The 14,669-nt window shown below is 33.2% G+C and overlaps 1 protein-coding gene across 2 annotated transcripts; it reads right to left on the reverse strand.

Annotated features, from left to right (window-relative positions):
* Nucleotides 1-660: 660 nt before the first annotated feature.
* On the reverse strand, nucleotides 661-12,530 carry LOC115706763 (DNA polymerase II subunit B4). Of its 2 annotated transcripts, XR_009685720.1 has the most exons (4): nucleotides 12,277-12,528; nucleotides 12,042-12,160; nucleotides 848-1,071; nucleotides 661-769 (listed from the first exon to the last, which is right to left on the reverse strand). XR_009685720.1 is itself a non-coding variant. In XM_030634498.2 (3 exons), exons 1-3 carry the CDS (start codon nucleotides 12,444-12,446, stop codon nucleotides 914-916), a joined length of 447 nt encoding a protein of 148 aa, XP_030490358.1. In that variant the 5' UTR covers nucleotides 12,447-12,530; the 3' UTR covers nucleotides 719-913. The 2 variants fall into 2 exon arrangements, 1 of the variants encoding a protein (XP_030490358.1); XM_030634498.2 differs by having other exon boundaries at nucleotides 719-1,071; nucleotides 12,277-12,530.
* Nucleotides 12,531-14,669: the final 2,139 nt, after the last annotated feature.

The following is a 14,669-nucleotide window of genomic DNA, read 5'->3' on the forward strand; positions in this document are numbered from 1 at the left end:
TCATTATAAAAAAAGCTTAAACCTTCCATCATTATAAAAAAAGGTTAGCAGTAGCCAGAAAAATAACCATATGGCTTGTAGGTAAAGGCTCATTTGTCATAAGCTACTTAGTTACAAGTTCTACTAATATTAAAAAAAAAAAAAAGTAAATAGTAGTATAAATACCCAAAGTTTTATGTTTGTAAGCGGCATAAACTCAATGTTTATTTTTAGCGGCATAAATACCCAATGTTTGCAAAACTGTAATTTTTCTCTAATTTTATCAATACAGACTTTGATATTGTCTTAAACAGGGCACATATAAGACCTAAATTTTTGATCATCGGGTTTAGATAAAAATATATATTATCATTTACTTCTAAATGCTCTTTTAATAAATTTAAAAAAGAGTCTGTACTGACAAAACTGAAAAAAAATTATTCCATAAAAGTACAATCACAGGACAAAATCATGTCTCTATTTTTATATTGTAAATTATTCCGAATTTCTTAAAATTTTATAAAATATCTTAAATAGCTATAACGTAAAAATTAGACTAAAAAATTCTTCTTAATACCAAAACAAATAGAAGATGCATCAATACATATCTTTTAAGGGGGTCCATTGTACAATCACTCAATAATATTTGATAAACTTGTTTATCACAATCCTGCATGCATCTTGAAAGAAAAATGTTCTTTTTTTTTTTTCATAACAAATTTTACGGTATAATCAGGGCTTAGGGACAGTAAGAAATATATAACTGATTAAATACATGTCAGCAGATAAAAGCAGATATTGTGTAAAAAAAAAAAATGATTAAAACACAGATATTGTGTTCAAATATATAACTGATTAAATATATGTCAGCAGATCGTTCACTAATTATTTCTACCTAATGTTAACAACATTCTGTATTACAAATAGGTTGAGTTCAGTCACCACCAGTTCCATTCTCTTCATCATTTTCATCTTGTTTGCTTTCACTACCTTCATTTTTATCCGATAACGGTTCTTCCAACTTTCTTTTCTTTTTCACATCCTTAGTTTGTGATGTTCCTTTCTTTTTCTCAGCGTTCTTCTTTCTAAACTCTGGAAAAGGGCCAGACAAACAAGATTAGTAGATCTCCAAGTAATTAAACAAGACAAAAACATTCAAAAACCAGTCAATTGGTGTGCACTATTGTGGAAGATCATTGGCTAAGGGATAAAGCCTTAGCAATAGGTTGAGTGATATTCCTTGGAAAATCAGATTTTGGGAACTGGTAGTTGCAAAAGTGGTCAAGGAACTAGACCAGGTTGAAACGGCTTTTTCTTTTTCAATGAGGATACCCGACTCTTACTTAATGGGCACTTTACTTTTCACCAATTAATATTTATCCTCTATAGCCCCCAAAGTCGGTTACTGTGATGTTTAGAACGAATTAACAAAAACCTTTGGTGGGACAGAGGATATTTATTAGGTGGAGTTCACTTAGTTCGCTCGGGAGCGGTGTGTAGGCCAAAAGCAACAAATGTGAAATGTGGACTTGGAATTGGCAAAAGAAATACACAGCACTCCTAATGAAATTGTGTTATACCGAAATTAAATACAGTAAAATTGGAACGAATTACCGATAGAATAATCTGGCTGAGTCGCGGACAATGTCGCTCTCTTTAAGACGTTTCGCGGCTCTGCCCGAAGTGTGCACGGCAGTCTAGCAACCACGGCGTCCCCAGGATAAAACAGCCTCTGTATAATACGATACGTTCTGCACCGAACTGTATCGCTCTGTAACACCCTACTGTTTGCTCTCAGAAAAATCGTAAAGAAAGAAAAGAATTTTTTTTTAATGTAGAAAAGATCTGTTCTTACGTTGTTCTGATACGACTTATATAGAAGTCGATCGAAGGAAAAAAACGGTAAGAAAACGGTAATATTATCGTGGGAGGAGTTGGATCGTGGGAGGAAAAGGCGGATCATTGACTGATCGCGTTTTACCTCTTCTGATCACGTGTTAAAAATTAATTAATAAATAAATAAATAAATAAAAATAAATCTTTATTTAATTAAATAATTTTTCTTCAAAAAATAAAGTGACACCTCACCCGCCAACCCGGCCCGGCTCGGATCGGTCGGTCGGACGGACGGACGGCGGCGGCGGCGCGCGCGCGCGTGTGTGGTGGTCCAGTGTGTGAGTCCTCACCCATGCGCGCAAAACTGGGTACCCCTTGGGGCCCAAACCCATATCTCAAACTTGCACTAGATATACACTTAAAATGTAGTGTTTCTATCCCATGTGGGACTCCTACTCACACACTTCACTTTTCTATTTTTACATATTTCATACAAAGTTCCAACAATCCCCCACTTGAAATTTTTAAAAATATTTTCTCGAGCAACCTCAACAACTATAAGACAGTGCTTCAGCAAAGATATCTTTCGATTTGAATCTTGCATAGTGAATACGATTTAGATTTTACTAGAGTGACTCGAAGTCTTGAACTCTATCTCTAACGTCGTACCACGCACCAATCTTTCAAGGGTGTATTCAAATAAGCCCGTGCGTTAATGGCCATGCACGTCTATCCCAGTATAGTGAACGCTCTAGAAATTTTGCCCCAAATTTCATAGGAAGCGGCCCCACTCCCACATTCACATAGGTGAGTCTATCAAGAGTACTCCTGTAGCTCGGTACTCCACTCCACATAGAGTATAGATCTCATTAAGAGTTTCTATTAACTCATCCTCTTATCGCTTCAGGACTTCATGCTTCTCGTATAACTATAGCATGATCAACACATATCAATTCATAATTTGTTATTACCCGTTGAACCTAATTCTTGGGATCTCCAGTCATTAGGTTGGGTTACCATTATGAGTGACTCATTCTTCTAAGGGCAATAGTCCCATTCCTTTCGAAGTTTTATAGACTTTCTCTCTAGCTAGTCCTTTCGTCAAAGGATCTGCTAAATTGTCATCAGTGCGTACATGATCCACTCTAACAGCTCCTGTTGAGAGGAACTCTCTAACGATCTTTGTGCTTACGACGGATTTGTCGTTTCTTACCGTTATAATAACGGTTCTGGACTTTTGCAATAGCCGCGGTACTATCGCAATGGATCAACACAGCTGGTATCGGTTTTTCCCATAAAGGGATCTCAGCTAGCAGGCTTCTAAGCCAACCTGCTTCTTCACTAGCAGAGGCTAGTGCTATCATTTCAGACTCCATGGTGGACTGTGCTAAAATAGTCTGTTTCTTTGACTTCCAAGAAACAGCGCCACCAGCTATGCTAAAAATATAGCCACTTGTAGCTTTGGAGTCATCTGACAAAGTGTTCCAGTCTGCATCACTGTATCCTTCAAGGACAGCTGGAAACCTTTGATAGTGTAATCCAAGGTTCATGGTTCTCTTAAGGTATCTCATTACCCTCTCAATAGCATGCCAATGCTCTATACTAGGCCTACTGGTAAACCTGCATAATAATCCCACGACATAGGCAATGTCGGGTCTCGTACAATCAGTGGCATATCGAAGACTGCCAATGATGCTCGCATAATCAGATTGTCTCACACCGTCACCAGTGTTATTGAATAGCTTTACACTTGGATCATATGGTGTGCGAAACAGTTTACAGTCAAAGTAATTATATTTCTTAAGAATCTTCTCAATGTAATGAGATTGATCCAAAGAAATTCCCTTTTCAGACCTAGTAATCTTAATACCAAGGATTACATCAGCTTCTCCGAGGTCCTTCATATCAAAGTTAGCACACAATAATGATTTCACAGCATTAACAGCATGGATATTTGAACCAAATATAAGCAAATCATCCACATATAGGCAAATAATTGTGCAAATGTCATTATGAGATTTATAGTAAATACATTTGTCACTTTCATTCACTTTGAAACCATCTGAGATAACTAAATTGTCAAACTTCTCATGCCATTGCTTAGGTGCCTGCTTAAGACCATACAGGGATTTATCTAACTTGCAAACCTTATGTTCCTGGCCTGGGATCACGAACCCTTCAGGTTGATCCATGTAAATTTCTTCTTCTAATTCACCATTAAGGAACGCTGTTCTAACATCCATTTGGTGCACAACTAAATTGTGTATAGCAGCCGGAGAAATTAAAACTCTAATGGATGTTATTCTAGTGACAGGTGAAAAGGTGTCAAAGAAATCTACATTCTCTCTTTGTCTAAAACCCTTTGCTACTAAGCGAGCTTTGTATTTGTCAACAGTTCCATCAGGTTTCAATTTCTTTTTCAGAATCCACTTACAACCTATAGTTTTGCACCCAGGTGGTAAGTTTGTATAATGCCAGGTTTTATTCTTAATAAGTGAGTCCATTTCATCATCAACGGCCTCTTGCCACAGGTCAGCATCTATGGAAGACAAAGCTTCTTGGAGGTTGGCAGGATCCTCCTCTAAGGTGTAAGCACAAAAATCTGAACCAAAAGTTTTTTCTACTCTAGCTCTCTTGCTTCTTCTAGGTTCTATTTCATTACTCTCAGTGTGCTCATTATCCCTAATGGTAGGAACATTGCTAGTAGATGTACCCCCACTATTTCTTAATTTAAAAGGAAATCTATGTTCATAAAATTCAGCATCATTAGATTCCACTATAACATGTGCATTCAGATCATAGAATCTATATGCTTTGCTATTCACCGCATATCCAATAAATACACATTCATAGGCTCTACTAGCGAGTTTTATTCTCTTAGGATCAGGAATCCTAACATAAGCTAAACAACCCCAGGTTCTAAAATAAGACACATTTGGTTGCCTATTTTTCAAGATCTCATAAGGTGAAAATTTACTCTTAGTTTTAGGAACTCTATTCAGAACATAACAAACAGTCAATAAAATTTCACCCCACCAGTGAGATGCAGCACCAGAATTCAACAAAATAGCCACAACTAATTCAGTAAATGTTCTATTTTTTCTTTCAGCTTTACCGTTCATTTCAGGTGAATATGGTGCAGTCCTTTCGTGTATCATACCATGTGAATTATAAAATTCAATAAACGAGTTTGATTCATATTCGGTTCTCTATCACTACGAAGCATTTTTATTTTCTTATTATATTGATTCTCAATTTCGGCTACGAATAATTTAAACATGTCAAGTGCATCATTTTTATTTTTCATCAAGTACACATAAGTAAAGTCAGAACAGTCATCTATGAAAGTAATAAAATAACGTTTACCATTTCTGGTTAGCGTTCCATCAAGTTCACATATATCAGAATGTATCAAATCTAAAGGTTCGGTTTCTTTAGTAAGCCGATTTATGTGGTGTCTTAGTTATTTTTGCTTGACTACAAAAGATACATTTTTCAAAATCCTTTTCTGACATTTTCGGGATTAAGCCAATATTACTCATATTCTTAATGATACGTTTATTAACATGACAAAGTCTAGAATGCCAAACATTAAAATCACACAGCATGTAAGCAGAAGAAGATACTTTATTAAATTCAACATTTAATTTAAACATTCCATCAGTAGCATAACCCTTCCCCACAAAAGTACCATTTTTAGTGATGGTGTACAAATCAACCCCATTTGTTTGAGTAAACCCAACCTTATTAAGCAGAAAACCAGAAACCAGATTCTTTCTCATCTCGGGAGTGTGCATTACAACTTTCAGCAATAAGGTCCTTCCTGAGTTAAACTTGAGCTCCATGTTTCCGGTTCCGGCAACAATAGTGGTGTGGGAATCTCCCAACAACACTTTCTTGTCATCGACGGACAGTGTATGTCTTAAACATAGCACGATCATAGCAAACATGGCGAGAGGCGCCAGTGTCTACCCACCATCCTTCTGATCCACCAATCATATTGATCTCAGAGATCATAGCTATAAAAGCTTCTTCAGTCAAGTAAGCTTGCGGAGCAGAGCTAGGCTTGTTCCGACACTTTCGTGCCATATGACCCGGCTTGTTACAGTTGTAACACAAAAACTGTGCGGGGTCATTCTGTTTATGTGGAGGTGGCTGCCTTCCATGTTGGTTCCTATTATGGTTCCAACTCTGATTATTGTTACGAGGAGGGTTGTTGCGGTTAGAATTAGAATTCGAGTTGCGGTTCTGATTCTTAAAATTTTTGCCATTAGGCTTCAGAACCGCTGGTGTGGATTTCTTAGTGTTGTTGTTTGAAACAACAAGCACTTCATCTTTCTGGTCTTGTTTTCTTGCTTCCTCCTCTATACGAAGGCGGGTGATCAAACTTTCTAAGGAAAATTCCTTAGTCTTATGCCTGAGAGTACTTTTGAAATCCTTCCAGGAAGGGGGTAACTTATCAATTAATACAGCAACTTGAAATTGTTCATCTAAAGTCATACCTTCTGAGATGATCTCATGTGCAATTTTCTGAAGCTCGTGAGATTGGGCTTCCACAGGTTTGTCGTCCACCATTTGATACTTGAGGTAGCGACTGACAGCATACTTTTTAGTTCCAGCTTCTTCAGTATCGTATTTCTTTTGCAGAGCATCCCATATTTCGTTTGCTGATTTATCTGAATTATAATAGTCATACAGATCGTCAGATAAACCGTTAAGAATAAAATTCTTACAGAGGAAGTCATTTTCGACCCAGGAGTCCAAATCCTTTTGTTGCTTCTCGCGTTCAGCCTCTTTGTCCTTGTCGGTAGAAGCTTCAGAGACGACTGGCTTCAGAGCAGTGAGAACGAAAGCAACTTTCTTCATTGTCAGGTAGAACAACATCTTCTGTTTCCATCGCTTAAAATGTAATCCCTCAAAACGGAAAGGCTTGTTAATATCGTTAGAAGCAGAACCAGAAAATTCATCGGTAGCAGCCATAGCAGAACTGGACGTCTTAAAATTGTTATACCGAAATTAAATACAGTAAAATTGGAACGAATTACCGATAGAATAATCTGGCTGAGTCGCGGACAATGTCGCTCTCTTTAAGACGTTTCGCGGCTCTGCCCGAAGTGTGCACGGCAGTCTAGCAACCACGGCGTCCCCAGGATAAAACGACCTGCGCCCATAATACGATACGTTCTGCACCGAACTGTATCGCTCTGTAACACCCTACTGTTTGCTCTCAGAAAAATCGTAAAGAAAGAAAAGAATTTTTTTTTAATGTAGAAAAGATCTGTTCTTACGTTGTTCTGATACGACTTATATAGAAGTCGATCGAAGGAAAAAAACGGTAAGAAAACGGTAATATTATCGTGGGAGGAGTTGGATCGTGGGAGGAAAAGGCGGATCATTGACTGATCGCGTTTTACCTCTTCTGATCACGTGTTAAAAATTAATTAATAAATAAATAAATAAATAAAAATAAATCTTTATTTAATTAAATAATTTTTCTTCAAAAAATAAAGTGACACCTCACCCGCCAACCCGGCTCGGATCGGTCGGACGGTCGGACGGACGGACGGCGGCGGCGGCGCGCGCGCGCGTGTGTGGTGGTCCAGTGTGTGAGTCCTCACCCATGCGCGCAAAACTGGGTACCCCTTGGGGCCCAAACCCATATCTCAAACTTGCACTAGATATACACTTAAAATGTAGTGTTTCTATCCCATGTGGGACTCCTACTCACACACTTCACTTTTCTATTTTTACATATTTCATACAAAGTTCCAACAAATTGTTATGGTGATTTCCTAATGAATACAATTCACTAGGGCGCAAAGTTGTAAAGAGAAAATAAGGTTTGACAAAAAAACCAGTGAGCTTCAAAGAGGGGGAAGCCATTTCAGCTAGATGACATTGGAAAGAGAATGAGTAAGATTTTGGAAGGGTATATCCGTATATGGATAGCAAAGGCTTTTTCCTAAGTCAAACAGGTGAGTCCAATTTTTTTCTTTTGAAAGATGACGAAGATATGGGAGAAAGGTGATATTCAAAATAAGGATATTCATTTCATTAGACATTTAAATGATAATTTCCAATTTTGATAGACTTTATTGTCTAGAGCGGAGAAAAGATGATTTTGCAGCCTAATAAAAGATAGAAGGGTATGAATGGGTGATAATACTAAAATGTTTTCGAGACTATATTCAGCTGTCCTCTCTTTACAAACATCTTATGGAATTGCCCAGCTCCGTCAAAAGCTAGTTTTCAGTTGGCTGGTAGCTTTTGGACACTTCAACTTATATTCAGGTTGGTGTGTATTGTGCAAACAAAATCTAAAGGCCAGGAGATCATAGATCACCTCGCTATACACCGTAACTTAAAGTTTTCTGTACAGTTGTGGTTTAAGTTACTTAGTTTAATTTGGAATGGTGACAGGTTTTTGAGGTTATGGGAGGTAGTATGATATCTGCAATGGTGCTTCATCAATCTTAATTATTAGTACTTGTTCCATTCTACTCTTGCCTCTTTGTAGGATATGATCTAGAATGATTTTTAACTTCCCTTTATCATACCCAAAATCAAACAAGAGAATGTAAACCAGAGATTGCAACAAAACTTAAAGAGCAACAGAGAAAAAGATTCTAAAACTAAGACGAGAACCAAATTTAAAAACCAACACAGGGAAACTGAAGAGAATATTCCAGTAGAGAAGTTATCAACTTGCTAGTCTCCTCTAGAAAATTTGAAAAAAGAAAAAAAGTTCATCCTCAATGTCCTTTTTCCATCACTTCTGAAAGAAATAAATCTATATCCTATACATAAATTTATGTGCATAAAAATATCAAAGGATGTTTCCTTAACACTTTGTTCATCTGTGTTTGCACAGTATCTCACTTCCTTAAAAAACTAAACTAGTTCTGTGGTAAAAGATGCTAATATACAAATTTAATAAAGGAAAATTTACACCCTATACTGATTTTTCCCATTTTATTTCTTTTTTACTGTCCCACGGCAATTATAACAATTTTACTGTGTGTATATATATATATTTTTTAAAAAATTTTAAGCAAGTCTATTTAATTTAGCTTAATAATATATGTGTGTATATATGTAAAAAAAAAGTTTTCAAAAGTTGATTGATGATTTTATGTCATTTTCATGTCAGACTTTTTATTTATTTTTTAAACTTAAATTTATAATTTAAGTCTAACGTGAGTGATCACATTCTTAAGAATTGTAATATGTGTTTATATATATATATGACTTTTTACATGTATTTAGTTGATTGATGTGATAAATTATTTTTTACTTAAATTTAAAATTAGGAACAACCCACCCATGTGATCCCTTTTCCCAAGTTTATATATATTTTGTTTCTCTCTCTTTCTATCTCTTTTTGTGAGTTGTGTCTGTAAATTTTTTTTTGAGATTGGTGTCTAAAATAAAGTCCATCAACCAAGGACTTTACATAAAACTCATCTCCATTCTTCATTGTTTCAAAAACTTACAAAGCTTGCTCCTTTCATTCATTTTTTACTTGAGTTTTAAGAGAGAAAAACAAGATATATATATAGAGAAAGTTTTGTGGGCGTGCTCAGAGAGAGAGAGAGAGAGAGAGAGAGAGAGAGAGAGAGAGAGAGAGAGAGAGAGAGAGAGAGAGAGAGAGAGAGAGAGAGAGAGAGAGAGAGAGAGAGAGAGAGAGAGAGAGAACTTGAAACATGTTGATGAAGGAGTGTGGAGGCTCTCTTGGTGAAGAGAGTGAGAATATCTTGAAGAAGAACTATATAGAGGAAGAAGAACAGCAACAGACAACTCAAATTTTCTAAGTAAAAAAATTTCTTTTTTTTTTTATTTATTTTTTCTAGAACGACATAAATTTTAATGGGTTTTTGTTGTTATTACTAATTATGTTTTTTTTTTCTTTTTTTGGGTTTATAGTTAGCTCTGATTTTGTGAGTGGTGATATTGTATCGTTTGATGGCTCTTATGACCTATTTTGTTATTGTTTTATTATTGTTCTGATGTTGTTTTATTGTTGTTTTCTTTCATTTTTTTATCACATTTTTTTAAATATTATTGTACTGCTCTATTTTTAATAGTTCAATTCTTCTTCTTCATCTTCTTCTCATTTTTTTTAGTTTTTCTAATTTTTAGTCACACTTTTGGGAGGAAATAAAAGAGTGGTTTTTTTTTTTATTTTGATTTTCTAGATCTGTTCTTGCAAATATAGGTTTTGGTACTTCAAAGAACACTAAATTAAAAATATCCTCAATCTGTGTTGGAGAACTCCGACTTTGATTTTGAGTTTGAGAGTTCCAAAGTCTCCCAAATCTGATAAGGTTTTTTTTTATTGATCTTGTATAGTTTTAGGGTTTTTTTCAAGCTAATTATATTTCCTATTTTTTTTCATGTTTTTTTTTTGTTAGTCCTATTTTATAGTTTTCTGTTTGTTTGACTCTGTGTCTTGTTGTTGTTTTGGTTTTATTTTGTTAACTCTTAGGGAAAGGGTAATTACCAAGTGAAGATTGTTCAATCAACTGATCTGTTTGAAGACATAATTAAGAAAAGGGTTGTTGAGGTGTGTCATTTCATTATTTTAGTTTTAATGTTTTTTATGCTTGTTTTTTATGTTCTTTATTTATTTTTATTTTTTTTGTTGTTTTAGTTTTGTTTTAGTAGTGTTTTCTTATGTTTTTTTATAGGATTGGGAATTCAAGTACACCCGATCGGAATACTACCATTCCAGAGTTTTTTTATGCTTGTTTTTTATGTTCTTTATTTTATTTATTTATTTTTTTTTGTGTTGTTTTAGTAGTGTTTTCATATGTTTTTTTTATAGGATTGTCACATTCTCTTGAAATAATTATGTTATTTTTCCTATTGTCCATTGCTCTTTATGAGAACTGGTATAGATACCATGTCCTGTCATTTTTTACAATATTTCATTTATGTGGCCTTTTTTTCATATTAAAACAACAGTAAAATAACACTACAAAGCAGTAATTTATTGTTAATTTAGTAATTTTTTCTCTTTCCCAGATTTATAATTTTTTTTTCTGGTGTTTCTATGATTCCGGTGTTGATTTATCCGTCTCTAACCACGAAGGAGAGGTGCCGTTTGTGTTTTGATACTATTTACAGTATAAAAGTAAATATATTGGGCATGGACAGTATAAAAGAAATAAAAATGGACTTGGACAGTAAAAATGTAAAGTTTGCCGTGTCCCAGTATTTTTGAAAACATTTGGTAAAAAAACAGTATTTTTGTAAGTTTCCCTTTAATAAAATCTTCTTTCTCCAACAAAAAAACAAAGGGTAGACATTTAGTAATTTTTACTGCACATCATGATGCAGAAGAAAAAGAAATGGTTTGCATAATCAAAGCCTATGAACAATGAAGGAGACTAAAACATAGAAATTGGTTTTAATCGAATAAGCATTCTTAATATAGAGAACAGAACCAAAAAAAAAAGGAAGAGTGGTTAAAACAACCCACAACCTCCGAACAAACAGAAGGAGAAAAAAAGACCATAATGAAGGGACTCGGGAATAGGTTAATGCACATACAGACATACCTAAATGCATACTCAACTCGAGTAACTTGGCCATATAATTTAAATTCGTAACTACATGGAGTCGTCTATATGCAATCTGAAACTCATAACAATAAACTCACAAATTCTGCTTTACCACTACAAAACTACAAATATATTAATCAAATCACCTCAAGATCAATCTTGGCTCCATCAATATGTTCTCTTGAATTCTCCCAATTTTTTTTTTACCCTTAATTATTTTGCATCAATTCATTTTTACTTTCTGAGAAGCAAGTAACTCTAGCAAATTGCTATGTAGGTTTTCTCACATAACCCTGGTGGGGAATATTTTACTATAACAAAATCATCATCTTACCCTCTAATTAATGATTATGCTATAATACAACAAATGTACCATTCATTATCTTATTCCTACTTCATAGAATCATAACTCTCATCTCTGCTATACCAGGAATTGAACCCCAAAAAAAAAGAAAAAAAAAATAACTTTACCAATTTATTATGAACAAAATCACAAGCAAAAAAAGATAGAAGAGATAATGTTCTAGAAAAATTATTCACACTCCTTCCACGATACAAATATAGATTGTCATAATGATTTCAACTTCATTATCTAACAGACCAGCAAACCCATTAATATAATAAAAAAATATATAATATTGACATATATTGAAAAGGACTAACCAATAAGAGAAGAATTGAGAGGGTCGAGAAACTCAGAGAATTCAATCTCTTCCAATGCTTTCAATACATCATCCCCACTTATAGTCTGCCTCTTTGACTCCTTGCATATATCATTTGCCCTAAATCAGAACCAAAAAAAAAATCATATTTAGAAAATGGAATAATTTAAGTCAAAAAACGATTAAATCTTTCTTTTCCTTAAAATAAACTGAAATTAGGTGAAGAAGAAGAGTACGTTGCGGAAAGGTAGTGGATGAAGATGCGAGCGCTTTCGGAGAAAGCAAGGAGAGCATCTTTGTGGACATTAAAGTCGGTATCATCGGCGCAGTGAGACAACTTATCCTTCACCACTCGGCGCACGATAGCTTTCGGCAGCTCCTCCGTCTCCGCCACTGCTTTCTCCATCTCTCTCTCTCTCTCTTCTTTCTCTCTCTAGATTCTAACAAAATTCTCAAGGGACTCTCTTCTTTGGTTTAGCTTCCCGCCATTTCTACGGCTTGGGCCTTTAAAGGTCCAGTGGGCCTCACACCTCGGCTCTATCTTTATAGTTTTTACAAGGATTTTGGGTTAAACTTTTCAATTTTACCGTCACACGCCAGAAATTACACTTATACTGTCTTTCTTTTTTCTTTTCTTTTATACTGTAAGAACCCAAAAAAAAAAAATGAGATCTCCATCTTCCACAGCCATAGATAGAACCAACACAGCAATACTAGGATAGTCGGAAAACAACTATTAATTTCGGAGAGATTAAGCAAAAACAGTAAAATTAACATCAAATAAATAATCATGGCAAAACAATTGTAATATAACACTAAAACAAATCAAAAAATAAAATAAAAGGAAAAAAGGATTAAAAATTCTAACAATCTTCTGCACAGCCTGAACAACTATATTTGCAAGTCAAGTCTTGAAAAATCAGAATAAAAAAACAAAACTAAAACAACACAAAAATAAATGTAAAACAATTAAGCAGATGTAACCACTTAGAAAAACATAAACGAACCACACACCACAAAATCATTTTGTCAGTGAGCTCATCAAATGTATTTATAGGAGAATCAAAATAAAAAAAAATAAAAAAAAAACCACAAAATAGCCAAAGAGAACGAAAAATAAATGTATTTATAGCCTCTATCTTCCATACCTACGGACAGAACCACAACAGCAATACGAGAACACTCAGAAAATAATCATTAATTCTAGCGAGATGGAGCAAGAAAAGTGAAATCAACGTCAAATAAATAAATCATGGCAAACAATTGTAAAACAACACTAAAACAAATAAAAAACAAAAGAAAAAATACTTGAAAAAAAACTAATAATCTTTTGTACAACCTTAATACTGGATGCAATGAAGACTATATTTACAAGCAAGTTCTGAAAAATTATAATAAAAAAACTATACTTTTATTTGTTCCAAAAACGTGAATGAAAACTTCAGAAACTAAATTAAAAAAAATAAAAAGAAGATAAAGAAGAAGAACTTAACAAAAAATAAAATAAAAAGTTTATATGTTAATGAAAAAAGATAGAGAGAACTTAAGGAAAAAGAGTGAAAAAAATGGTTATTTGTTAAAGAGGAGTGTGTATATATATATATATAGGACACTTCTATAGTAAGGATGTCTCTTTTATCTCTATATAGAGACACTTTATTACACATTGATTAATCCAATGGTGGGAAGAATATAAAGAGTATGATAGTGAATATAGACTTTACTACATGGTTACATAATCTCTTAAAATTTTAATAATATTTTAATACTTATTATTTTCTTTAATTTTTTTTTACTTTAGGCAATTTTTTCTCCTAATTTAGTTTTTTTTTTCTTTTTTCTTTTTAATTAAAAAATATTTTATATAGTTAGTTGAGACTTAAAATTAGTTATTTAATTTATATGTTATATTTGATATAAAATTTGATGATACTTATTATATGCTTGTTTTGATTTATTAAAAACTAAAAAATAAAATAAAAATATGTAGATACTACATTTTTTTTTCAAATAATTATCTTTTACAATATTTATGTTTAATTTGAAAAAATTATGTATATCACCGTTTTTTGCTTTTTTTTTTTTTTTTGTAGTTTTTTTTTTTACAAGAAAAAAATACATAATTATGTAAAAAAAAAAAGACATAATTAGGAAAAATAATTTATTTAAATAATTAACCAAATGATTCTTTTTGGAAATTTTCTTTTTTAAGTAAAAAATTTACATTTTAGTTACAACAAATTAATTATGAAAAGAAAAATTGGAGAAAAAAAATCATATTCCATTGGAAGAATATTGTTTATGGATGTTAAAAAAAATATTTCTTATCTAATGATAAATAAATTAAATTATTTCGTAATAATACTAAAAACATAAGTAATGACTTTTTAGTGAAATTTCCATATATAAGTCTTTCAATAACATTAAATAAAATAAGAATAAAAAAATACAAGAATATTTAATTTTATATTTCTTACCTTGTTATCAATAATTAAAATTTTAGAGACATAAATTATTGTGACTTTATTGGGTTTGGTAACTTTTTATATTTGTAAAGTTTTTTTTTTTTTTTTACATTAAGATATTTTATTTAAGAGCATTGCTATTAGGCTAGCACCTTCTCGACATG

Source organism: Cannabis sativa, chromosome 1, assembly GCF_029168945.1.
Source record: "Cannabis sativa cultivar Pink pepper isolate KNU-18-1 chromosome 1, ASM2916894v1, whole genome shotgun sequence".
NCBI classification, from domain to species: Eukaryota; Viridiplantae; Streptophyta; class Magnoliopsida; order Rosales; family Cannabaceae; genus Cannabis; species Cannabis sativa.